This window comes from Pholcus phalangioides, unplaced genomic scaffold (genome assembly GCF_987345545.1).
Source record: "Pholcus phalangioides strain wild (caught in Gottingen) unplaced genomic scaffold, Ppha-v1.0 ptg000024l_1, whole genome shotgun sequence".
In the NCBI taxonomy this organism is placed as follows: Eukaryota; Metazoa; Arthropoda; class Arachnida; order Araneae; family Pholcidae; genus Pholcus; species Pholcus phalangioides.
Window position 1 is genome coordinate 4,359,452 of NW_028301616.1, and position 27,351 is coordinate 4,386,802.

A 27,351-nucleotide genomic window follows, 5' to 3' on the forward strand; every position below is an offset into this window, starting at 1 on the left:
TATAATTTAATGCATTTATTAAAGTATCATATATACATAATACATGAACAGCTTATAAGTTAGCCGTGAATTTCTCTCGTATAAATGTATAGAATGTTCTCCCAATAAAAGATCACTTTGCTGCACATAAAAGTGCAATATATTTCAAAGCACACACAAGTAACTATTTTGGGGTAAAGGAAAAAAAGTAGAAAATATAGTAAGAGAAAGAAATAATCCATAAAACAATACAGTTAACAGTGCACGAGTGGAATTGTACAAAACAAAAACACACTTAAAGCCTTTGATTCATGCATTATCGACCAGATTTACTTTGACTAGCAACCAAATAAATATACTTTGAACAGTTAGAAGCAAACAAAATACATAAGTTTATGAAACCCATAACAACGAGTTTCATTTCTTTCCCCCGATAATAAATTCTGTTTCCCTTTCCAGTTATTTTTAAACTTTGAATTCCACAAAAACGACCAACAAAGTATTTTTTTTTTTTTTGCTTTGGTCAACAATTTTAAACTTTTTTTTGTAACATGAGTAAAATAAGTTTTTTAGACTAATTTTGGGTTTCTGAATTCAAATATGAATACAAAAATTCTCCATCACATGCAGTTTTTCCTGCATGCATGATGGTCATTTTTTTGAAACACATATACACTATGAAAGACCTACAGATCTTGAAAATGGACATAATTGACAAATTCTTGATAACAGATTATAATACATTTATCACAATAGTTATTCTATCATATTCATACATTGTTATATATGTAATAGCAAAAAAAGAATTTTTTCTTCATACACATACATATAATATCCATAGAGCACACATGTACATACACAAAATGAAATTTATACACATTTTTCCAGTATTTCACAAAAAAAAAAAAAAAAATTTGTATCATTTTTGGTCTTTCTGTAAAAACCAATCATAATCACTCATCATTGAAGGGCCTACCTGTCTCCTCCATAGAATGTCTTGGTGGGACCTTTGTCCTTTTTATCACTGACTACTCCCAGGTTATCAGATAAACCAAAATGAATTTTTGGAGACATTCGATGTATCCAAGATTTGTGTATGAACAGAGCAGTTCTTGAATCAGCTGCTGTTAATTTTTTTCTTTGTGGTTCCCTAAAAAAAAGTTTTCCTTGCAGATGTTACTGATTGCTATGCAGGGAGTCCTATGTGAAAGCAAAATCACCTGACAATTTCCTTATTCGAGGACCAACAAACCCTCAGCCTTTCTGTTTTGTCCCATTTAATTTTGGAAAATTTTTATTTTCAGGTGCAAGAAATCTAGGAATGATTTGTCCACAGCCTTCATAATGTTCTCCATCAGCCCCAGGGGCAGATGCAAAATCGACTTAGGGGAGTGTAACAAAAAGTTTGGAGAGGAGTCACAGGATATTCTTCCACAGAAATATTTAGTTATTAAACTTCAAGAAACATTTAAGTTAACAGAAATGGATTAAAATAGCTGATAAAGGCATTTTATTAGTTTTTCGACTAAACGGTTGAACATAAACATAAAGCATATGTTTCACTTTCAATTAAAAAAACAGAATCTGGTTGCAATTACAGATAAAATCAGAGTTGTAATTCCCCAACTTTTGGATGGAAAAAAATAGAAATATGATTATATAGCATCATTTCACACATATAGCCTAAATATGTAAATTTTGAAAGATATTCAACATTAAATACCATATAACAAAAAAAAAAACTAGGCGTGATGGCCATTTTTAAGGTGAGATCTGGAATCAGTTACCCAAAAGTTAATTACAAACAGCTAAATATTTCCATGTTAGAAAAACCTTGTAGACCAGTGTTATTGAAAACCTCATTATAATATATCTAAATTTACAATAAAAAATTTCTGAATGATAACAAACGTAACAAATGGACAAAACAAAAAAACCTATGACACAACATAATAACGATGGTGAAAGTAAAAATGGATACAATAAAAAGGTTCCAGACTTCATAAAATAGTCATATTGATCTCTACAATGCAATGAAGTTCGAAACTCACTACAAAGAAATGCATGTAAGAATGCATGAAATGCAGAAAATAAAAGGACGAAAACAAATTCGGTCAATTTTCTTCTACAAATTTTTTTTTTAAATAAATTATTTTAGCCTCAGCATATTCTGTTCATTATATTTGATTGATAGCTCTCATATACATACCATATATTCCTCTACATTAGTCAGCATACCGTGAAACTTGAACACGGTAATTGTATAATAGCAAAATAAAATGTAACAAACTTTCCAAAAGATGTGAAGAGTAAAACAATAAAATCACTAGTGAATCACAAAAACATGGCGAAAGAGTTTTCACCATATATTTCTGCCCCTTCCCTCCCAAAAAATATAGCTAAAGTCACACAGAAGCGATGAATTTAAATAATTCCTCATAGACATATAAAATAGATTGTCATTGCAGCACAATACCTTTGAATATTTCCAATATTTTGTTGTTGTTGTTTTTAAAAAAAAAAGGATAAATGCAAAATTTGAAAAAGAGGTGGTTTCACTGGGATACGCCCATCATTTGATTGTTCATATCATAATAATCATCACAATCTCTGCTTTGCCATCAATGATTACTCTCTTCAGGAGTAAGGATCTCTATGGGAATAACGGATGGCCTGTACAAAACGATTGTACTGAAGAGATAATAGCTCAGGCCAGCAGATGTGAATACTGTTATGGCCAGCCAGGCATTATAGCTCATGATCACGAGCATCAAGATGTAGCCCATAGTAACTTGCAACATGTAAAGGACAGCTTGCAGCACGTGAGCTTTCATCCTAAAAGGAAGAGAGGAGAATAAATTGTGTGTCAAAGAATGTTGAATCGAGTATAAATTAACTTTGAGAAAGTAGAATTTGTCTTTGTTTGAACACAATGAACAATGCAATCAGTTTAAGAATGAATTTGATCCATAACAGCAGAAGCTGCACCAATATAGAGCGGAAGTTAGAAGATACTTCGACTGCAGTTTACTTAGGTCTTCCTCAAGCGAGGATACCGATATTGCCTAGCTACCAAAAGATGGTATCCAGGTGATACAACATGTGTATTTCTATAGCACAAATCAGACAAGAATATTGAAGTACTGCGACTAGAATAACTACATGGCTGGTTAACTGGTAACTTTGCATGCTAGAGTCTCCTTGTTACTGTAGTACATAGTCTCCCAAACTTTTTGTTCCATCACCCCCTTCATCAGAAATTTTTTCCTCTCATCGCCCCCTAACTCAAGTAAACCCATAGGATCCTATGTTAAATTAGTAGGTTCTATCGCCCTCTCGTACCATTCCATCGCTCACCAGGGGACGATATTGCTCACTTTGGGAAACACTGCTCTTGTGTATCACAACTATGAAACATTTCTTTGTAAGTGCTATGTGCTTTTCCACATATAGATGGCCCATCCAATCTCACACTTTATTTTTTGTATGTACAATTGCTCGTTTTTAACTAGTTGATCATGCTCACTATTCTGATGTCATACCTCCTTGTGTCTCTTTTAAGCTAATGAATGGCCAAATTTTTAATAAATACAGAGTGGTTATAAATAAACTGACACTACTCAGATGTATGTAGCGCTCATTCGGATCAAATTTGAATGAATATGGACCCATGGGGGAAATAAAGATTCAACAAATTAACAAATTCAATTTTTGACCACCAATTGAAAAAGTGGAGCTTTTTTATCGCAGTTATATTTTTCCATGGTCCTAATAACGTATATACCAAGTTTCAATGAAATACATCCACCACAACAGGCGCTACATGGGTCGGAGTGGTGTCAGTTGAATTATACTGACACTGCTTCTACCTGTGCAGCGCCTGTTGTGGTGAACATAGTTCAATGAAACTTGGTATATACGTTATTTAGACTGTGGTGAGATTCGATTTGTATTTTATCTCACAGATGGCGGCACTTGTAAAGCCGACGCCATTGGATTGTCACGCGGGAAATCGCAGGAGAAGCGATCAAACCATCAAGAGCTTAACATGTCGCTCAATAGATTTTTTATTTCGTCTTATGTTTCGTGTTGTAAATAAATAATTATTTTCAGAAATTAATCAATTATCCTGATCCATCATTTTATTCAAATCACGCAACCTCATAACCCAAAAGACCATGGGAAAAAGATTGTTGTGATAAAAAGCACCACTTTTTCACCTGGTGGTCAAAAATTAAACTATTTTTTTAATACTGAATTTTTATTTTCTCCATGGTCCATATATATATATATCCTATATATCCATATATAAGACTGTATTCCAATACCAAGATAGTATTGGCATATAGTCTTGTGATAGTACAAAAATGCGTAATTTTTTCCTCAGCTTGTTGAATTTTGAAGTGTTTTCTGGTTGTGCAGTGTGAGAGAAAACAGACAGTTTGAGTCATTCGTCAATGAAGAAAATTTATGTTGCACTTTGCCTAAAACACTAAAACATTTACAATTCAAACATCTTTATGACAAATAATAAAATAATTTAAATAACCTGACATGTTTTAGTACTCCTAGGTGCCTTTTTCAAAGGTATCACTATATGATGTAACTGTGAACAAATCTACAACAAAGAAACATAAGCTATTTTACTCATAATCTGTTGTGCACTTGGCCGTTATCCCAATTATCTAATTGGATACTTAAAATTTGGCTGTCTACTTGGCGACCACCTTGCTGGTACACATGTTTCCTGGAAATTAGAATCAGCCATGGCCGACTCAGGTTATTTAAAAATTATTTCATTTTATTTATCTTAAAAACGTTGTTCGAATTGTAAATTTTTTGAGCTGTTCAGTTGACTAGTCTTTTGGTCTTTAAACTAATTGAGATCGAGTGAAATGTGATGTCTCTCTCCGCTATTCATACAAAGTACGAAAGACTGAATACCAAGCAAAGATGAAGTTCAGATGCTTCATCGTATCTGCTGCTGCTACAGCTCCCTAGCCTGTTCCATTACCCTCCAAGGGGTGATATTGCCCACTTTGAGAAGCACTGATACAGAACATTTGTAGGAGCAATTCGACAATCAGACAAGTACAGGGAGGCGACTTGTTTCACAACAACAGTGTTTTGAAGTATCTGGCTCATTATTATCTTTAACAGGGGTTTCCAAACTTTTTACATCAGCAGTACCCATTGGAATATCTCATGGTACCTTAGTCAACCCAGAAACAACCTTTAAATGCTAAAACACATATAACACTGATTTTTCTCTTATTTTGAGACTAAAAATTATAATGAAAAAAAAAGACTGACATTAAACACAACCAGGGTACTGCCCTGGGGCCCTGAGCTGAATGGAGACCTAACAAATAATGTACATTCATTTTGCATAATTTTTTCTTTTTTAAGGGGGCCCCCAAGAAAATGTCTGCCCTGGGGCAACTAAGAAAGCACATTATGGTCTTGAGCATGACAATCTCATTTGCTTTGAAAAAACATTGTGAGATCGGCTAAGCTTAAGATGATAGTCCACGCACACCTCATTCTATTTACTTTGTGTGTGTTAAAACATCTTTTTGCCAAATATAAATTGGTTTAAGAAAACTCACCTCTCTAAAGCTGCCGATTTTTCAATCTTGACAAGCATGTCTTTCTCTGTATGCAGGGTCTCAGAACCAGATCTTTCCATATCATTTTGTCTCTTCCTATGAGAAGAAGTTGCAAAGCGCTCCCGCATCGTTTTGACGCCTTCGTAGAGGAAAGTGAACACACCCACCCCAAAGCATAGCGCAATCAAACCTGTATGATTGAAACAAAATATTTAAAATATTAACATTTCATAATTACAATTTGCGTTAAATTTTATATTTTAGAAATTTTGAAGGGACCAAAAATCTCCAAGAGTCGATGGATGTAAAAAAACTCGAAGTTATGCATAATTTTTTTTTCCTGAAAACTTTTGGCTAGGATCATTAAATCAAGCTAATCCGACAATCATGCCAGACAAAAACTTTTACAAATCCAATCAACTCTGTTATGAAAGAGATTCGACACAATGAAATCAAAACAAACAGAAAATAAAAAAAGGAATGAAGCCTACATAACGCATCAGGATTTCGTGTTTTTTCTTCTATCTACCTTTATCGTAGGCTTCTATCTTTGATATGTTATTATTATGCGAAGAATTTCTATTTCTCCATGAAGGAAATTTGACAATGACCAACATTTTTCAGTTTAACAAATGTAAGGACAATATAATTTCAACTTTTTTAATGTTAACCTTTAAACTACTCCCATCATGAACAGATAATAGGCTTACTAAACTGCTGAATTATATCACGCTTGATGATTTGCAATATGGGAGGTAAACGTTTTTCCCCCTCGCAAATATACAGATATACAGTATATTTTATGATAAATATGATAAATCAGTTATTATGAGCGCCTGAGTGGTACTGTGATAAGATGCTCGTCTTCCACTATGAAGGTTACCATCAAAGTCTACGGATTTGAATCAGGGCAGAGAACGTTAGAAGAAAGTTCTTTACCTACCAAGCCTGGAGTGACCACCGATGGATGGAGCCTTCATTTCCTACTCAACTCCGCTGGTTGGAAATCGCTGTGTGACGATATATGACCAGAGTTATTGTGTGGTAAAGTAGTTAGCTATTATGCATACTTACTAGTTGTCTTGGTAAGTTTGATAAATTTATCACTTTTACCAGCAAATATGCCTAATAACCAAATGTCATTGGTAAATTTGATAAATACTTGAAATTTATCTCCTTTATCTATGATTATACCCTACTATAATTGGGGACTTGGATAAATATGAAAAAAAATTCTAAATAAGTGTAGTATATGTGATGAATATAGTTGTACCCTGAACATAATGATACAATACATGCATGAATTATCATGTACAGTAAGTATATCATATTGTACGATTTATGTCGTTTACCAACGATACGATGCTTGGGCATTACGCATCATCATTCGTAAAAGTGATTTTTTTATTCATTGCTTATTAAATTTACCAACAATGCTTGGGTATTAGGCATAATTGCTAGTAAAAGCGATCAATTTGGGGAAATTTATCAAGCTTGCCAAAATTCTTGGTGATTATGCATAATAACCAGATTAATTACCTTTACTGTAGTATATACACTCGTGTGTAAGCCAATCTCCCCCCCCCCCCCCACTTCAGGCAGTGCTGTATCAATGCATCTGCTGACCTAAGCACATGAGGCCCCACAAATATGAGATCTGGTTGAAATTTTCAAGAGTAAGCATACAAATTTGCCTACAAGCATTTTTAATTAGATGGGGCCTAAAAAAATGACTTGGCCACCTGGAGGCCCACCACTCTCGACCTTGACCAAAAACCTTTGACTCTCAAAACGACCTTGACCTCAGGACCACAAAAACCACAAAGCAGGTCAACTTTTTCCTCCACAAAAACTGACCCATATATAGCCAATCCCTACTTTTTGGAACAAATTTATAAACAAAAAACTTGTCTTATATACGATATATATCGCTGTTTACGAGTTTAAAAAAACAGATCAGATTTCAAACCAAAGAAAGTTTGTTCACCTCCAACAGAATGAACGGAGAGTCCTTTGAACAGCAGATCTTCCACAGAATAACCAAATTCTAAATATGATTTATGCATCTGAAATAAGTAGGAATAGAAACTATTATGCATAACAAATAAACATACACATTACAATAAACAAATTACATTTAAAGACATATAAGAACTTGAATTCAATGAACACGTATATAACAATAAAAGGGACTAAAGCAGTGTTTCCCAAAGTGAGCAATAACGCCTTCCCTGGTGGGCGATGCAATGGTCCGGGGGATAGAAGCTACAGGTATAACATAGGATCCTATGGGTTGACTTGAGTGTCGGGGGGAGGGGGATGAGAGAAAAGCATTTCTGAAGAAAGGAGGCAGTGTAACAAAAAGTTTGGGGAACTATATAGACTAAAGCAGGCATCTTCAACCTGTTGCTCGCGAACAATATGGTGCTCCCTGAAGCACCCAGAGTGCTCGATGCCTGTGTCCAATTTTGTGCTCACGAGCACTTGATCAACGTTCAAATTGAAATTCTAATACAAATTATATTCAAGGATTAAAATCATCCTGATTTCATGGTTTCGTACATCAAACTTGACATAGGCGTGCACTTTTTTTTTAATGTGCTTGTGACTAGGAAAACGTTGAAGACCTCTGAACTAAAAGGACGTATTGCTATAAAGCAGGACATGATAAATCCCAGGCACAGGTCGCCATGGCAACTAGAAAATTGATATTGGTGTCTAAAATCTTTTTCACATGGTTACTGAATTACAATCTAGGACAGGGCCTGACAAATCGAAAAAAAAGGTGCCAGCCCAATTTCTTAGGAGCGAAGCATCATATTTTAATCAAGAAAAACGGTGCTGAATAATGTTTTCTTTCACTTTTTTCATGTTAAAAGACATGGAGTGGTGAAATCGGAAAATTTCGTGTCACCCTTAAAATCTAATTTAGAAATTTAGTCACATTTATAAAAATAGTAATCACCAATACCAATATTGTAATATCAACCTGGCGACTGGGATTTGTACAGCCATTATGTAAAAAAAAACACCCCAGTTCCGTCGTTTAAACTTTTTCCGGGGGGGGGGGGCAAAAAACATGTACTCATGTATATATATATACAGTATTTTTAGTGTATTTTCAAAAGCCAGGGGGGGGGGCATGACGGGCCTGGAAAACACAAAATATGATTGACGTATGTCTTTCAACATGGGAAGGGGTCATTAAGTCCCAAAAAACCAAAGAAAAGTTATTCAGGACTTTTTCCTCCCATGAGGAAAAACTGTGCTTGGTTCCTATGATATTTCATTCACACCTAGATTTTTTATTTGTCAAGCACTGCTATACTACACATTGCATAGGCAGTGCTCACAACTCAAAAAAGGGTCAAAAACCCATTGTACAACTAGCCTTCAGCAGACAGAAAATGTTCTGAAGTAAAAGTTTCCATAATATAATAGTTCTTACACTTCTTCTAAATTTCTACCCAACATTGTTCTGTAGCAGCACCTATTGTTCTGCTAAACACGTCTCAGTTTTCGGCATAATCTGTTTTGGGGATTATCATTACAGGATTTTCACTGTATTACTAAACTTTTGATTCGCCTCAATATATAAAAGCATATAAATAAAAAAAAGCTTTCATGCTCACATGAATTACTAGCGAGACTTCTATATATCGATAATGAATGGATCACAGAAAAGTATCGCACAAGATTTAATGTTATAGATGGACTATATTAACACTATAAGAAATGTGATAGTACAGTAGAACCTCAATAATTCGACACCCCAAAAATATAGATGAGCATGTCGACTTGAGCGGATTGTCAAGTTATCAACATTTATTAACTGGCCAATCTACAATCTCAAAAAAATTAGTTGCGATAGCACATTACAAATAGTAGTTGACTTAAGCGGGATTTAGCTATCTTGTGTCGAGTTAAAGCATTTCGCCAAATTGAATTTAGTATTGTGCCAACCACAAAAACAATAGATGTTAAATTATCCGCATGTCGATTAATCAAGGTTCTACTGTAGTACCCAAGAATAATATCATTGCACAGAAGTTTCACTAAATGTGTATAATTATTTTTGATAATTCACATCAAAAGCCAACCATACTGAACCTGTCATACATGGAGAAAAAAGTACACACTTCGCTCAAATTCATTTTCCCCTCACCTTTCACACAATATAATAATTCGAATTATCACCACACACGAAAAAAAGAATAAGTGTATTCACGATTATCTACGAATTATCTTACTTTCCAACACTGAAATATTTTGCAGATATTCCTCGTATAACAACAGATGTTTCCGTAAAAGCGGTCAATCAAGGAAATAATTAAAATAAACAAAAAAAATACATCACCTTGTTTTGTTTTTTTTTTAAGTTTTTATTTTTCCTTGTTATAGATAGAGAGCGCTCTTAACGGAAGAGATACAGCGACTTCGTTATTGCACAACCACAACATGATATCAACATGCCCGAGGCACGGGGCAGTTCACACAGCATTTCCCAACTCTACTGTCTCTAACATTACAATGTTCTTTTCTACGAGGTGGAAAGAAAAAAAGAAAAGGCGTTGAAATAAAGAAAGAAAAATATGGTGTCACGCTCTGATTAGCAATTTAACTTGTATAGCAAAGAGAGAGAGGCCCCGCCAGTTTAGCTATTATTATTATTGTTGTTTACAAACTGCCGCAGCCTGGAACCGTCGCACTTCCTACTGAAGCGACATCTACTTCCTAGTCAGGTTGCCATGGTTACGACGCACGTGACTTTCAGACGCTCTGACTCAAAAGCTATAAGTTAAATAAATGTTCTTCAACCGCTTTGCTTTGATTTCTTCGTTGTGGGCCGTTCAAGTATTACCTCAGCAAATTTTTAGAAATTTTTGATTCGGCCCCCGTCAGAGCAAAAGTCAGCACAACGCAGACCCCCCCCCATTGTCAGAAAATTTTCGTAAGCCCCCCTCCCACCCCCTAACGCATATTGGCAGGGCCGCAACTGGTCACCCGGGGCAAGCGCGCCCCCTTGTAATGTTGAAGGATAGGTTTCAGAATGAAATTTACGCCCCCTCGGGTTCAGCGCCCAGGGCACGAGACCCGCCTGCTCCCCATGGCCCCCCATATAATAGGGTAGGGCCCCTAGGCTGGAATATTTTGCGGGCCCCCGATCAGACTTTCACGGGCCCCTTTATGATGGATTTATAGCGTAAAAAAACAAAAAAATAATGAAAATCGTCCCGGGCCCCAGCGCTGGAGCCTTGCCAGCCCACCCTTTGTGGGGGCCATGCTGCTCCCCCCCTAGTTGCGGCCCTGCATATTGGGATCAGATATGTACGCGGAGAGGAGTCTGGAGCACTGCCCCTTGGCTGGGATCTTTGGCGGGCCCCAAGCCAGACTTTCCACGGGCCCCCTTTTATAGTGAATTTATAGCATGACAAAAAAAAATGCTGGTAATATTTTCCCGGGCCTCAGGGCTGGGGCCCTGTCAGTCCCGCCCATGTGGGGGCCATGGAGGGGAGTGGCACAGGCCCCACTATGTTCCCCCTCTCCCCGATGATGATTTTTTTTATGCAAAAAATATTTTAAAAAATTAAAATTTCAGAAGAAAATACCTTTACACGTTATTATAATCAATTTCTGTCAGTTTCAATGCTATTCGAAGGCCAAGAACTTAAAATTTCTCATTAAAAAGTTCTTTGTGACCCACCCCTTAAGCCACAAATGGTATACTCATGGCCCACGGGCCAAATGTGACCCTCGGGGTTGTCTGACGTGAACCGCCACTTCAAACATAATTTTGTAACAATGAACTAAGCTGTACATTTACAGTGACTCGCGGCCCAATTCCAGAGTATTTAAGCGGCCTGCGACACATTTTCAGCTCACTCAAGTAGGCCCGTGGCACGTTCACAGATCACTTAAGTGACCCGCAACGCATTTAAAGATCACATGAGTGACCCATGACACACAGTTCCAGAACTTTGGGACTTGCCAGCGGTCTATCTGTGGCACATTTAGAGATCCCTTATGTGGAATGTGGCACAGCTTTGGAGCACTTAAGCGGCCCGTAGTATAGTTCTACATTACTCAAGTTACCCGCGGGACATTCCCAGATTTATTCAAGTGATCAACGGCATAGTTACAGATCATTTGAGTGACGCTCGGCAGTTCCAGAGCACTTTAATACACTCCCGGATACATTTCCAAATCACGTGAAATATCAACGGGGAATTTAGGAATCACTAAAGTAGTTCTACAGAGGGCTTATAATAACGTGACCCCCACGTATTCCCAAGGGATCAGCATGATCCGTCCAGGGAATTTGTTAGTGTTAGTAAACATCCATGCGCGAACCGGGATTCGAACCCAGACCTGCACAGTGAGAAGCTAGTTCCCTAACCACTCGACTGCCAGGCGGCTTATCAATAGGAAGAATGTTAGTTCAGGTGCCCCACAAACTAGCGAAAGGTTATCCTCGTTTTTGCTACAACCAGAAGATGGCGTTAAGAATATCTCATATTTTTATTGAGAGTGGTTGAAGACGTAAGCATTATTCAATCCCCCCCCCCCCGTCATCAAAATTTAGCAAAAAACCTGAAACCCCCCCCCCCCCCCCCATCGATGCTGACGTAATACTTGAATGACCCCGTGAATGACGATTGCGTCGCGGCTTCAGATGACGGATCATGCCCCCCCCCCCCACAAGCGTGGGGCTGACAGGACTCTAGCCCGGGGGCCTGGGATGATTTCTATCATTTTTTGTCTTTTCACACTATATACAGTAGATCAGTGTTTCCCAGATTGGGCTCATGGTCCAATGGGGCGGTAGACGATATGGATTTAGTATAGGATCCTATGGGTTGGAGGCTCTGCTTGAGTTGGGGGCGATGAGAACAAAACATATTTATGAAGGGGACGATGGAACAAAAAGTTTGGAAAACTATGCTATAGATAGACCTGTGAAATGTCTTACTTAGGGCTCTCTTAAGATCCCACCCTAGGGGCTCTGCATGGCCCTACATCCTGGATCAGGGCCCTAAGCTAGGACCTATTTCGGGCTCCCTCTATAGTGAATTTATAGCGTGGAAAAACAAAAATGATGAGAATTATCCCCAGGCCCAGGGCTAGATCCCTGTCAGACCTACCCTTGGGGGCGGCCATGAGAGGAATGAATTACTTACTATACCTTTCCTGTAGTTTCCTCTACTGATGACTTGTTTCATTTGATCTGAATATATTTTCTTTCATTATTTCTGATATTACCTAATTCTTTCATAAATTGAAATTTTTTTTCTTTCGTTAACTATAATTTATTCAATAAAATTTTTCTTTCATTAATTACAAATTTGTTTTCATTAATTACAAAATTTTTCTTTCGTCAGATCTTTAAATATTTCCTTTTATTAATTCTGATATCACCGAATTCTTTCATTAATTGGATTTTTTCTTTCATTAATTGCAAATTCATTTTTCATTAATTGAAAGTTTTTCTTCTATCAAATCTGAAAATATTTTCTTTTATTATATATATTCTGATATTACCTTTCTTTCATTAATTTCCTTTTAATTTATTCTGAAATTATGTGCTTTCATTTATTCTGAAATTATGTTCTTTCATTTATTCTGAAATTATGTTCTTTCATTTATTCCGAAATTATGTTCTTTCATTTATTTTGAAATTACGTTTTTTCATTTATTCTGAAATTATGTTCTTTCATTTATTTTGAAATTACGTTTTTTCATTTATTCAGAAATTATGTTCTTTCATTTATTTTGAAATTACGTTTTTTCATTTATTCTGAAATTATGTTCTTTCATTTATTCTGAAATTATGTTCTTTCATTTATTCCGAAATTATGTTCTTTCATTTATTTTGAAATTACGTTTTTTCATTTATTCTGAAATTATGTTCTTTCATTTATTTTGAAATTACGTTTTTTTCATTTATTTCGAAATTATGTTCTTCCATTTATTCCGAAATTATGTTCTTTCATTTATACTGAAATTATGTTCTTTCATTTATTTTGAAATTACGTTTTTTTCAATAGTTAAAAAATATTCTTTCATTAATTACAATTTTTTTCATTAATTACAAATTTTTTTTCATTAGATCTTAAAATATTTTCTTTCATTATAATTCTGATACACAGTATCTGATACCTAGTGATTCCTTCATTAATTTTGATTCTACGTAATTCTTTCACTTGTTCTGAAATTATGTTCCTTCATTGGTTGAAACTTCTTTTTTTTTATCATTCTGAAAATATTTCTTTCATTACTTCTGATATTACTTCTTTTAATTAATTTCGAGGTTACTTTCTTTCATTAATTGTTTCTTTTATTCGTTCTGAAAACATTTCTTTCATTAATTATGAATTTTCCTTAGTTTTTGTTGAGAATTTTATGCAATATCCCTGTACAATCAAACTATGACAATTAAAGCTTTTTTTTTATTCATCTCCCTTTCCTCAGTATATAAAATCAGTGCTCAAGGGGATGTGGGTGGCCTAAAAAATATTTGACATCCAATCTCATTGAGACGGCTCTGTGCCGAGTCGCTTTGGTTCACCTGTTACGGTGCCACAAATGATGAGTCAACAATGTGTCTTTGAACGTGATAGGTATGTATCTGACATATCTGTCACCTATCTATAACCAGAGAAGGGCTAAAAGTTGTCAGTCGCTCCGTATATGCGAGACTCAAGCTCGTATGTGGGGGGGACTACGTTGCATTGTATATTCTTAATTATTGGGGCGCTGGGACTATTTCATCCCCCGCCCACAGGTTTAGGCACCTATGCAGGGTAGCAAATTTTGTGAGAGGAAGACAAGTTAAGCAAGCTATAGCCTAGGGCGGCAAATTCTGAAAAAGACAGGGTAAGCAAGCTAGTCCAGAGCTGCAAATTTTGTGAAGAAGACAAACTAAGCCATCTAAAGCCCAGAGCGGCCGATTTTGCGAAAAGGCAAGCTGAGCAAGCTAGTCCAGAACGGCAAATTCTGAAGAAGAAAGGCTAAGCAAACAAAAGTCCAGCTGACGGCAAATTTAGTCTACAGTCCAGGGCGGCAGAAGCGCCGACATTCGGAGGGGGGGGGGGCTGAAATAGTCTCAGACCCCAGGTTCCGGTGCCTACGCGCGCATACCTCGCTGAAAATTTACGTATTTTATAAATCACAAATCACCACGTACCTTACCTTGGCGTTAGTGGATTCCGTTGATAAATTTAGATGCCCTTCAGGAACTCCAAAAAAAAGAAAACGAAAAAAATTTCTGTTCATATCTTTATGGCGTCTTAAATAAAATCCCTCAACGACAGTCGCAAGATATCCAATGACAAAGTCTTTTTTAACAGAAAAGACACCGTCATGTGCGTCATCTCATCCATAACTCACATTTAATTAAAAAAGTATTCGTCATGTTCACTCCGGGATATTTGTTACTGTTACTATATCACCTTCCATGTTTCGCCTCTGAAGGTTAGTAAACAAATATTTCATGCCAGTAATGTAATATGATGATGTCGAGATGAGTTGCATATTTTTATTCCATGTTTCTTAAAATATTTTACGAATATTTAAGTGTCTATTTTCAAACGAGTTCGAATAATTACATAGCTGCGAAAGGAGACGTATTTTGTGTTTCAAGTGGGAGAGTCAGAGCTGTAAAACTAGGATGTTGCATCACACTTCAAAATTCGATACTTTTATAATGGTTTATCTGCTCCAACCTAAAATTTTCCGTCTCCTAAATTTTGTTGTCTTGTACTCCCTTGCCCTCCCCCCCCCCCCTCTAGTTACTGCCCTGATGTAAGTACCATAGTGTAGGTCTGCGCTTTGTGCGGGCAGCCTTTTCAAATGGGAGACCGGCTAGCCTTCGCATCTAAAAGTTGCAAAACTGCAGAAAACCAACTTCGGCCGATCACCACTGCAGGGTCGGAACCAGAGCCGTCTAAACGCATGGGCCAAACCTGGACAGAGCCCGGGGGGCCTCAAGAGAAGATGGGGAGGGGACTCACAAAAATGAAATCTGATTGAAACTTTCAGGAGCAAGCAAGAAAATTTGCCATTAAGGTACTCAGAAAAATCACTTGGCACGGGGGCCGATGATACTTGAGACGACCCTGGTTGGAACTATTGTTTTTCTCAGGGAAGGGGAAGGCTGAGTTTCCCCCCCCCCTCCTTCCCCCACCAAATCTGAAATGCAATAGTTTTGTAATAAAGTGTTTCTTTCCTCATTATCTTTTGGAGTAAAAGTCATCATTGAATTTTGAAATCATGAAATTTTAATAGCATAAATACTTTATGACATGAATGTCGCTCTCCACTTGTTAATACAAGATATACGGAAGACTGGATATTGTGAAGATATTTATTATTTCAGATGTTATTTTTTAAGGAAGGAAAAAACTCATCTCTGCCTCCACCGGGAGTCGAACCCGGGTCCCTCGATTGCCGGACGAGTGCTCTGACCACTAAGCTACAGAGGAGATAGAGATTTTCCTTCGCTAGAGCGTATATATGCCGAACGGAACCGTGCAATGGACGGTGAAACCGATCAGCTAATAGCTCATTGACGACGAGCCACCAGAGGGCTATATATATGACATGAATGTCGCTCTCCACTTGTTAATACAAGATATACTTTAAATAAATACTTTATTTTATTTTTGATTTTTATTAGTTTTTTATTGCTCGTGTTGTACTTAATGAAATGTTATATTGTAGGTCAAGTAAAGTTGAACTGAAAAAAATAATTTAAGAACATTGTCCCTCCAAAAATTTGCTTCCGCCTAGGGCAGTTGCACTCTTCCCGTAATTCTAGTCTTGGGTGTGTAAATCATCTATGTTTTCCATACGACACCAGACGCATATTTACGAAGAGTGGGGAGGAAGCATGAATGATCAGGTAATTTATTGTCAAAATAAATGCACGAGTGGAGAGGTACCATGAGCTCTCGGATCAATGATTCCAATGAACCTTGAAAATTTACAGAAAAGAAACTGTTGTATCCTCGTCAGTATTCAAATTTTGTCATCAATATGTAAGAAAATTTGCCGTTTCCAATGGACTTTTTATGGCAGCCTTGGCACGTTATTAGTTTTGCTGATTTAAGAAGGAAAAAAATACTACAACGCTTTCAGACTCGAGCACTAATTTTTTGAAATTTTCAAAATGTTTTTGCATTTTTGGTGCTCAAAACATGCATTTAAAACATGAACGTCAGAAAATCTTTATTCTTTCAATTCTTTTTCTTCAAATTTTCAAGTTGTTTTTTTTTTTTTTTTTTTGTGAATAAATAATACACTTCGTTCAAATTTTTTCAGTCAAGATGATGCAAGGTATACTCATCTTCACGTACAAGTTTTTTCGAGAATTTTAATGCTAAATTCAATGCAATAAATGACACTTTTCTCTGAGACATTTTCTCCTGGAAGCCATCTTAATAAAACCTCTGAAAGTTCAACTTTAAATGCTGCCCTTAGATGGAAGTCCCCAAAGTTCCCATATTTGAACTCAAAACGTACACAATCCTTTAAGTCAGGGCTTAATTCCCTGAGGCCAAAAGAAAAAAAAATTATACAGTGGTAAAAAGCAACCCCCCCCCCTCCCCCGCATATGTAGCACCAGTGTCTGAAAGGGTACAGCAATGATTTTGTTGGCTACTTATCCAGTAACTGATACACTGTACTTCATATTGTCAATTACGTTTTCATCTTTCCCACCAGTGTGTAAGGGGCGCGTCTAATACCCGATTTATCGGTAATTGATTGTCAGATAATTGAGAGTATATGAGTATATACACCAGGACTTTTGACAAATCCAAAAGGCGCTGGTTCAAATTTCTTTTGAGCCAATTTTCCTCAAGGAAAATGGTTTAAAATAATTTTTTTATTGTGTTTAGTTTTTCCTCTGTTATTAGACACGCTGGCCATAAATTCCAAAAATTTTGTGTGATGCTCAAGTTCCGATTTAGTAGCCACAATTTTAGGCACCTATATCGATTGTTTTAGTCATTAGTGTGACCCGGTACCTGGATGGGGGACTCCTCTATAGTTAATTTATAGTGTGGAAGAACAGTTGGTTTTCTGTGGTTCCCAACTTCGAGGTGCAAATGCGAGTCGATCCCCCCGTTAAAAAGTCTCGCCACAGAGAGCAACAGGCCTACAAACAGTACAAATATACAGTCACTACACATCACTCACTTCACTTCTGAGATATAGATGGCAGCACTGAAAAATCATACACAACACTAGATACTCACTCAGACTGTTATGTACACACACTTACAATTCCGGCACAACTCGCTAGGTAGTAAATTGCCTATGGCGATAGACCTGAGTTGTGCTCGGTATAAAAACAAAAAAAGTGTGAAAGAACAGAAAATGGTAAAAATTGTTTCTGGTTTCCAGGCTGGAGCCCTCTCAGCGCTTCACCCTTGTGGGAAGCCATGAATTCAATCGCTGATACTACCAGCCTGGTAAGGAACGAAACCAATCCAACGCTTTTGTTAAGTTCGTCTCCATCATGACCAATAAATATTGTTTTCTCTAGAATACACAGGTAATGGATACTGTAGGTGCGGTGGTCACGTCATCTGCGAGAGATTCAACGACGTGCATGACTTCGGGACCAGCCTTCGATTAGCTGTGGATGACTGCGACCACAAAGTACTCAAAATAAAGAAGTGTGAGCTGTCAGCTTTCCCAGAAGCCCTCCTCCGGGGAACGCTATTCAGCAGGCTGAGGATTCAGGACACTATCATTTATAACCTGTACCCGGACTTCATGGGCGGCGAGAGTCCTTTTTCTGGAGGCGAATCAGTCACGGATTTCACACTGGAGAAGGTTCGTTGAAATCAAAATTTATGAAACAAATTCGAATCAGACCGCATAATTACCAAATTTCTCACGTATATGGTTACGGTAAATGTGATAATAATAGGAAATCAGTCGTGATAAGATTTATTATTTAAATGGCAGTACTTATGAACCAGAGACTGAATCGGATATAACGAACTCTAAATTTAACGAATTTTTCCGAACATCCTCGAAATGACACCTAAAAAATTAACTCCCATTCTGAAATCAGACCTCGATATAAAGAACTCCTATTTTATAAATTTGAAGATCGTACCCCGATATTAAGAACTCCCATTTAACCAATTCGATTTAATACATTTTTACAAGTTCTTGCGCGTTTACAATTAGCCCCCCCCCCCCCCCCAATATAACAAACGGATTATACCGGAAATTTTACGGACTCTACTGTTCGCGTCGAGGAGAAATATAAGCTATTTTTCTACTCTAAGTATTGGACCCCAATATAATGAAGTTCGACGTAAAATAAGTCAGTCGTACTAAGTGGGAACTGTTATAAGATGAAACGTTATAAAGAGATCGACTGTAACAGGGGAAAGTGATTTCATTCGTCTTTACTATCTAAATGTTATTACAATTAAAAAAAATTTTGTTTTCATTAAAACCCCGATTTAACGAATGAGCTAATCCGATATTTTTATTTACTATATCGATAAAAATTATAATATCGATAGACGAAGATATTCGCACGCGAACAGGATTCGGAAAAAAAAAATCGTTAAATCATGAAATATTCATTTAATGGGAATTCGTTATATCGGAATCCGATTATGTTTTTCAAACATACTAGACTCATTTGGAAATTTTTTTCATATTCATAAGATTCACCGATTACACTAGTATTATGCATAATCACCGGTAAAAGTGATAACTTTTTAATATTTATCAAATTTACCATCGACGCTTGGGAGTTGACCATAATCGACTGCAGAAGTGATTTCTATAGTTTTTATCAAATTTAAGATATGCATTGGGTTTATTATGCATGGGTTATGCATAATCGCCACGGCGGTAAAAGTGATAAATTCATCAAACTTACCGAGACGATTGATGATTATGCATAATAACTGGTTATTGTTCATAACAACCTATTAATCCCATCTATCGTAACATGTATGTTTACGGTAAAGGTAAATGTGATAAATCGGCTAATTATGCATAATATCACCAATCGTCTCGGTTTGATAAATTTCCTTACATTTATATCACTTATCGGCAATTATGCATATTACCCAAATTATTAAGCGTCGTTGATAATTTGATAAATACTAAAAAAATTACCACTTTAATGGTGATTATGAATTTCATACGTTAAATCAAAGAATTTGATTGATGAAAATTCGTTATACCATGGTACGATAGCAAAATTTTTTAACTAGAGGTTCATTATATCGAGGTAAGATCGTAAAATTTGTAAAATGATAGATTATTGTACCCGGGTGCGATCGTAAACATTTTTTAAACAGGAGTTCATTATATCGAGGTCCGATTTCAAAATTCATCAAATAGGAGTTACTATATCAGGGACTTTCGGAAAAATTCATTAAATAACAGTTCATTGTATCCAGGGCCGTAGCTTGCTTTCTCGTGGCTCCGGAGCTGACTTTTTTCTTGAGGCTCCCCTTGAAAAGGCTATTTTTACGCAAAAGAAGTTTATATTTTTGTTTGGGGGGGGGGGGGGGACATTCGTCTCGGGGGCCAGGTGGCAGTGCACCGGTTGTGCAGCCTAGTTACAACAGGGCCGTCTTAAGAGTATCATGAGCCCCCGGGCCAAGTGGTTTTTCGAAGACCCTACCTGGTAAATCCTAGAAAATTTCAACCGGATCTCATTTTTGTGAGCCCCCCCCCCTTCCCTTGAGGCCCCCGGGCCCATGCGTTAAGACGGCACTGAGTTACGAGCCTGATTATAACCGGTCTGACTAAACCGGTCATAATGAGGGTTTATCTGGGTTCACAAGTATAGAGAATCTCAATTCACATTTATCTTATGACAACGGGATCAACTTATCATATTTACCAACACAAAATGGCATAATAACCTTCGAATGTTACGAATTTAGTACGATTTGTCATGTTTACCAACGACACTCGGGCATTATGCATGTTTATACATTATACATTATAAATTTATCAAACTTACCAAAGTAGTCGGCGATTGTACATATAACAGATTTGTCTCATTTACCGTCTCATATACAGGGTGCCCTGTAAGTGCTAATATGGCCTTTATTTCATCAACCATCCGTCGTGGAAGCATAGTTCCAACTTGAAAAATGTTCAAAATGCATTCAGAAATCACTCTGAACCAGTTTCGAGAGTGAAAAATACAGTATGTCATAAAATGAAAAATCTAAATTTTTACACGTTCTCCCTTGTTCTCTAACTCCTAATCATAAAGATGTTGCCTTGTCTCTCCCAACGCCAACAGAAAAAATTCCATGTTTCTAAGTGTAATATTCGGGAGAGACAGGGGGGGACAACAGCTTTCTGATTGGAATTTATTTATTCATTTTGTGACACACTGTATTTTCACTCTCAACATTCACTCTAAACAGCTTAAATTGAAACTAAATCAAATCTCTGCGATTGACAGTTGATGGGACAAAGGCCGCATTAGCACTTACAGGACACCCTGTATATTCATAGAAATGATATTCATTTATTATACAGGTTTCGTGCCCCTACAACTGGAACTGGACTCACTTTAACAACATGAAGAACCTGAACGCACTGAGGATGATAGACAGTGACCTGATATACATTCCAGAGAGTTTCTCGACAGTCAACCTGAGTTCACTTCAAGTGCTGGTGATCGAGAACTGCGGAGTCAAGTGGATTCATGACCGGGCATTCGCTGGTCTCGAAGCGATCTCGTACTTGCACCTTATAGATAACAGGATAGAGACGTTTGCTAGGTCTTATCTGCCAGTTCCTGCGGAGCACTTGTACATTCTGTCCCTAAGGTGAAACTGCACCATCTTCCGAACGATATGATTGTTATCAGAGGCGTATTTACTGGGAGGGCTTAGCGGGTTGAAGCCAGTGGACTATTTACGGGGGGGGCTTAGCGGGCAGTGGTGTATATACAGGGGACTTGGCAGGCTACAGCTAGGGGTGTATTTACAGTGGGTTTAGCGCGCTACAGCCAGTGGGCGCATTTACGGGGGGAGCTTGGTGGGGTACAGCCAGTGGCGTATTTACAGGGGAGGCTTAACGGGCTACAGACAGTGGCGTATTTACAGGGGAGGCTTAACGGGCTACAGACAGTGGCGTATTTACAGTAGGTTTAGCTAGCTACAGACAGTGGCGCATTTACGGGGGCTTATGCTGGGATGGGGGATGGAGAGCATTGGTCTTTCATTGCTCTCTACCTCTCCATGTCTCTGCCTCAAAGAATGCTATACTGTACATAAAAGGCCCCAAAAATTTGTTTGCCCAAGGCCCGAACTTTTTACCATTCTTTTTACACTTTTACATAAACGCATTTACATATTTTGTCAGCCGAGACAGTCATGCATTTTGGCCTACCCGTGTAATGTAGAAGGCAGTTGAAGGGTGAATCGGCACCCCTTCTCGTCCTAGAGAACCGAGAGCCACCCAGGCTTATATCACACAAGCATATTGTCCCATGGAAATGTGGGTACCTCCAGAAATTTATTGAATAGTAAGATTGCATCCCACTTCTAGGTCCAACGCCCGAGACATTAGAAATCATAATCAGGATGATCTAATTCATCCTAATGAATTAGATCGTCCCCCTGCCCCCAGTTGTGACCCTGGCAATATGCTGATGTTTTTCCTGACAGCGGAAAACAGACGGTGCCCGCGATCAGGGCCGCAACTAGAAACAAAAACTGACTATGTCACCCGGGGGGGGGGGGATAGCGTACATATTCTTCTAATAATTTTGAATGAATATATAGTGAACTTGGCGCCCTTTTCGGTCCAGCACCTGGGGCATCGGATCCTCTTGCTTTTTCCTAGTTGCATCCCTACTGGCGACTCTAAAAAGGTTGGTGACTCCCATTTTTAATATCAGGTTAGTATAGGGATTCCTACACTTTTTTAGTCGCGATCCAAAATTAACAAAAATATCAGCATCGCGACACATGAAACTGTTTGTTTTTCGAAATTAGTGAAACCAGTGCCGCAATAAGCTCATTTATAAAAAAAAAGGGGGGGGGGGCGCTGCAAGTGAATTTGAACGACCCATCTATGAAGTCCCCCAGCGAACAAGTTTTGATAGTGGACCCATAGCTGAAGAATCCCTGGCTGTAGGTGAATTTGTATGACCCATGTCTGAAACCCTGCGGTCCAGTTTCGGGTTGCGACCATAGCTCAATAATCTCTGCCCGTTCATGGATTTGAACGACCCATCTCGTCAGCACCGGTGACCCAAGTTCGGGTCGTAACCCATAGGTTAAGTGCCTTTGTCTTAGTAAATGTCCCCTTTTTGTAAATTGATGTTTGTGAATTTAACATTTTCATTGGTTGAAGTGAACATGCAATGACCTTAAAATTTCATTTTACTCAGAAACAATAAGTTGCAGTCATTGGACGAAGATTTCTTCTCGGACATGCCTTCCTTACAATTCGTCGACTTGGAAAACAACGCCTTAGTGACCTTACATGAAAACGCTATCGGTTCGTTGCAGAAAGATTCGTTTTTCGTAGAACTGGATGGTAAGTACCAGACCAGCCCAGACTCAAAATTTTGCGATGGTGACTGGCCCTTAGAACGGGCCATTAGCCAACAAACAGTCTGGGGCCCCTTGGGGACCCCCGGTGAAGGGAAAGACAAGTGAGTAATGTATGTGAAGTTGTGTAAATGCATGTATGAATTGGGAAGGTTTGAGAATAAATCCTCTTTTTGTCAAAAAACGGTGGTCAATTAAATGGTCCTGGCGATTATTTAAAAATTAAAACGATTTTAACGGATGGTAAGTACAAAAAGACATTTTTCTAGCGTAAAATGAGTCGGTTTCACGGAGTGAAAATTAGCTCCCATAATTATTTCAGTGTCTCAATCCCAATTGAAAATGTAGATGGCAGCACATATCCTCAGAGGTCGATTTATGACTTTTATGCCTGTGTGAGCGGGCTATACGAATTTAACCACCCTTCTGGTCCAATTTTACTTTCATTATTCAAATTGGCCGTCTTGAAATATTACCCCCCCCCTTATTCCTCCGTACATAGACTCCTATTTTAACTACTTTTATTGGTCGCTCACATGCTTCTACACTAAGTCACTCTTTTTGACCCTCGATCACTTACTTTTTATGGTAACTTTGGTCACTTACTGACCTGGTTCCTAGTTCTCTAGGACATTCTTTTGGTTACTCACTGACCTGGTACCCTGCTTTCTAGGTCACCCCTTTGGCCACTTGCGTTCTTGCACACTTTTTTGATCAATCATGTTTGCTCACTTTATAAGTCACTCTTTTGGTCGCTCACTGACCTGTCCCTTACTCTCTGGGCAGTGGGGGATCTGATAGTTTTACCACCCTTTTCCCATTCAATTTTAATTTCCCTGACCGCTCATTCCTCAAACTTGTCACCCTGGGCTAGAGTCCACTTAGCCTTCCTGTAAATACGCCTCAGCGTATCCTAAACGCGTTAAACACGAAGTTAGAATAACTTAAATTTTCTAATGAGTAATACGGAATATCATAAAGGCGCGTATACACTAGCGCGCAGATCATGCAATGAAAGCTTTCGCAATTGGTTGCTCAATAATTTGTACGGTGTTGTGAACGATTCTTGAGCTGTTTTCACTGGACACACCTGCAATCGGTTTTTTCAACAAACACAAAGAAAAGAAAGGACCACAAAGGAAGTTTGTGTACCCACGAGTGGATTAGAACCGCTGCAGGGGGTCGTGCGTTGCAAGATCGGCGTGCGAGTGCATACGCGCCTTAATATCGAAGTCATTGTTGTGCACTCTACGCCACTTACAGTACGGTGACCATACATCCCGAGTGGACGAATGGGATGTATGGTAAACGGGTATTAGTAAAACAGGACAACTCTGTTTCTTTCCCACTCACAATTGGGAACTGTCTAAAGGCGCGTATACACTGGCGCGCCGATCTTGCAACGCACGACCACCTGCAGCGGTTCTAATCCGCTCGTGGGTACACGAACTTCCTTTGTGTTCCTTTCTTTCCTTTGTGTTCGTTGAAAAAAACCGATTCCAGGTGGGTCCAGTGAAAACAGCTCAAGAATCGTTCGCAACACCGTACAAATTATTGATCAACCAATTGCAAATGCTTTCATTGCATGATCTGCGCGCTAGTGTATACGCGCCTTAATGTATATCATGAATTACGGTATTTTTTTTTTACAAAGTACAATACTGTACGGGGGTGACTTAAGCGAGGGTGCAAGGGGTGCGGTGCACCCGGGCGGCAGGTTGTTAGGGGCGGCATCTTAGACTTTCATTGAACACAAAAATTTTAAATATTTCCAACAGTAAAAATTCGCATGACGTCACTCTTTTGACGTCCCGTTGACAACGAAGGTGTTGAGGTAACTTGAGAAAAAAGACAGGGCCTGGGACACACAAGTATTACGAGAAATAAAAATGCACTCTCTATCACAAAAGCCAAACAGTTAATTTTTCCGGAAGTCAAACAACGCAAAGGAAACAATTCGTCTTCTCACTTGCCCGGTCCCTGAAGCATCAGAAACGCCTTTGAAATAAATTTCTTTATAAAAATCACCTCGTTATACATCAACTTTACAGGATAAGTAAGTGTAAGTAATGGTGGCCCATCAGTAAGTGCTATTTTATGAATTATCTGGTATAATCAAGAATGGTAAAATAACGAAAGAAACAACAACTCGCTTTAAACATTTTCTTCAAAAGCGGGACGTAGGGTCAAGCATATTTTCTCGGTATATGTGTGCGGCTTTCTCCTGAAAGCAAAATAGGTTTATCCCAAGGCAGGGCCGCCTTAAGAGCATCATGGGCCCCCCGGGCCAAGTGGTTTTTCTGAGGCCCTAGCTGATAATTTCTCGAAACATTCAACTACTTCTCATTTTTCTGAAGCCCCTCTTCTCTTGAGGCCCCCAGGCCGTGCCCGAGTGGGCCCATGCGTTAAGACGGCACTGTCCCAAGGTCTCCTGGGATACAGCCCTGTCGACCTCTCTCCAGTGTGATCTTTAGGGGCAACCTGTCCCCTGCGTCTCGAGACACCCCTGCCTTTCATTGACTCCTTGAGAAATTCTCTCGGAAAAAAGACATTCGAATCTGATCAACTGAAATAAACTGATAAAGATCTAAAGGGAAGGTTTTTTTTTTTTTTTTTGCCATACATACATTTTTCATACATTTGCCATCAACATAAGAAGGCCAATGCAAAACCAGCTCTACATAACATGGGTGGGTGTACAACAAGCATGCATGGGTCACAGCGAATAACGATGGACTGATTATGACAAGCACGAAAATGTTTGACTCCAAGGGAGAAGGGGGGGGGGGAGGTGGGAGATAGAACACCTTTTAACCTCCTACAGAGTTTTGGAACCTGATAACTAGAGCCCGGATAACATGCACTAAAAAGTGGTGAAATATGCACTAAAAAGTGGTGAAATATGCTCTAAAAGTATGCAAATATGCTCTAAAAGTATGCAAATATGCTCTAAAAGTATGCAAATATGCACTTATTAATGCCAAAACATGCACTTAAAAATTCCAAAAATATGCCCGAAATTCCAAAAATGAGAAAATATACGTTAAAAAAATCACCATGCAAAAAAAGCAGATATGTTTTTAAAATGCATGTTTTCTATTTCTTAGTGCATATTCATTTATAAATAAAATATCCCCTTATATGCATATACTGCAGATGCAAATAACTTCTACATATTTTTCATTTCATTTTTGATCATTTTGATCATTTTTGTCGCACCACGGTCATTTTCTGCACGTGAGGGCTAATTAGACCGGGACCTTAGGCATTTTTAATTCCTAATTAGACTTGGCTGCCGGAACACTTGTAACGAAAGAACCTCAACGCTATTTCTAAAAAAAATTGAACACTTTTGACGCTATCTCTAGAAATAGCAATTAATTACAATGAGACTTTTGATACTTGGAAAAAATTACAAAACAATCTCTCTGTTAATTCACTAAATATCACTTTATATGCATACTGGGTGGGGGGGCCCCTTTCTTCTCTTCACAACATATCTTGTTCATTTCGTCCCACTTCATCAGCTTGCTATGGAAAGGGACGTGTGAAAGCACCAGCTTACTGAAGAAGCGAATTTTAATAAAAATAATAATAAAACAACAAAAAACAAATGAGATTCATCAAGTACCGCCAGAAAACTTCCCCATGGGGGTCCCCAGATTCAATTCGCTGAATTTTAGTGGGGCCCCATACTGGATATATCTTGAGCTACCGATGTGTTGCAAATTTTACAATGTTAAACAACAAAAATCAATGAGATACATCCGAATTAGAACCTGTCAACATTTCCATGGAGCCCTGACCTAGAAGCTTGTCGGACACCCCCCTGTGAGGGGCCACAAAAATTTTTCATTTTTATCAATTTTACAACGAATAAAATCCAGGGCCCCACATCCAGTAGCGGAGACACAATACGCAGATTTTTAGTGGGGAATCCAGACTGGATTTATCTCGTGCTTCCGCTCTGTTGCAAATTCTACAATGTTAAACAACAAAAAATAATCGGATTCATCCAGGGCCCCAAAATGAAACCTGTAAATATGGGCCCCCGACTTGGAAGCTTGTCGGCCATCCCCCGCTGCGAGTGCCATGAAAAATTTTCATTTGTATTCGTTTTACCAACGAATAAAATCCAGGGTCCCCAACCACTTACCCGAGACACCAATTCGCATACTTTTAGTGGGGCTCCA

General features: G+C 38.2%; 2 protein-coding genes across 5 annotated transcripts in view; one reads left to right on the forward strand and one right to left on the reverse strand.

The window, feature by feature from the left end:
* LOC149068599 (high affinity copper uptake protein 1-like) lies at positions 1–14,937 on the reverse strand. Of its 4 annotated transcripts, none has more exons than XM_089250503.1 (4): positions 14,778–14,937; positions 7,576–7,654; positions 5,589–5,778; positions 1–2,814 (listed from the first exon to the last, which is right to left on the reverse strand). In XM_089250503.1, the coding sequence occupies exons 1-4, from the start codon at positions 14,859–14,861 to the stop codon at positions 2,601–2,603; spliced, it is 567 nt and encodes a 188-aa protein (XP_089106629.1). In that variant the 5' UTR covers positions 14,862–14,937; the 3' UTR covers positions 1–2,600. The 4 variants fall into 4 exon arrangements, with proteins under 4 accessions (XP_089106629.1, XP_089106632.1, XP_089106630.1 ...); XM_089250506.1 differs by having other exon boundaries at positions 14,773–14,903; XM_089250504.1 differs by lacking the exon at positions 14,778–14,937 and adding an exon at positions 9,946–10,272.
* The window catches only part of LOC149068600 (trophoblast glycoprotein-like), a 14,190-nt gene continuing 1,762 nt past the window's right edge, over positions 14,924–27,351 (forward strand). Inside the window, exons 1-4 of the mRNA XM_089250502.1 lie at positions 14,924–15,059; positions 18,136–18,428; positions 21,132–21,424; positions 22,996–23,144. Of these exons, the coding sequence (XP_089106628.1) occupies positions 14,999–15,059; positions 18,136–18,428; positions 21,132–21,424; positions 22,996–23,144 (796 nt within the window). The 5' untranslated portion in view covers positions 14,924–14,998. The remainder of the gene's footprint in view (positions 15,060–18,135; positions 18,429–21,131; positions 21,425–22,995; positions 23,145–27,351) is intronic.

Bases quoted from the DNA above. Each gene is read 5' to 3' on its own strand.
- LOC149068599 (XM_089250503.1), bottom strand. From the start codon at position 14,861: ATGAACAGAAATTTTTTTCGTTTTCTTTTTTTTGGAGTTCCTGAAGGG. The intron at 7,655-14,777 runs GTAAGGTACGTG...TACTTATTTCAG, and splicing joins CGGAATCCACTAACGCCAAG to ATGCATAAATCATATTTAGA. The intron at 5,779-7,575 runs GTGAACAAACTT...TCAATCATACAG, and splicing joins CTCCGTTCATTCTGTTGGAG to GTTTGATTGCGCTATGCTTT.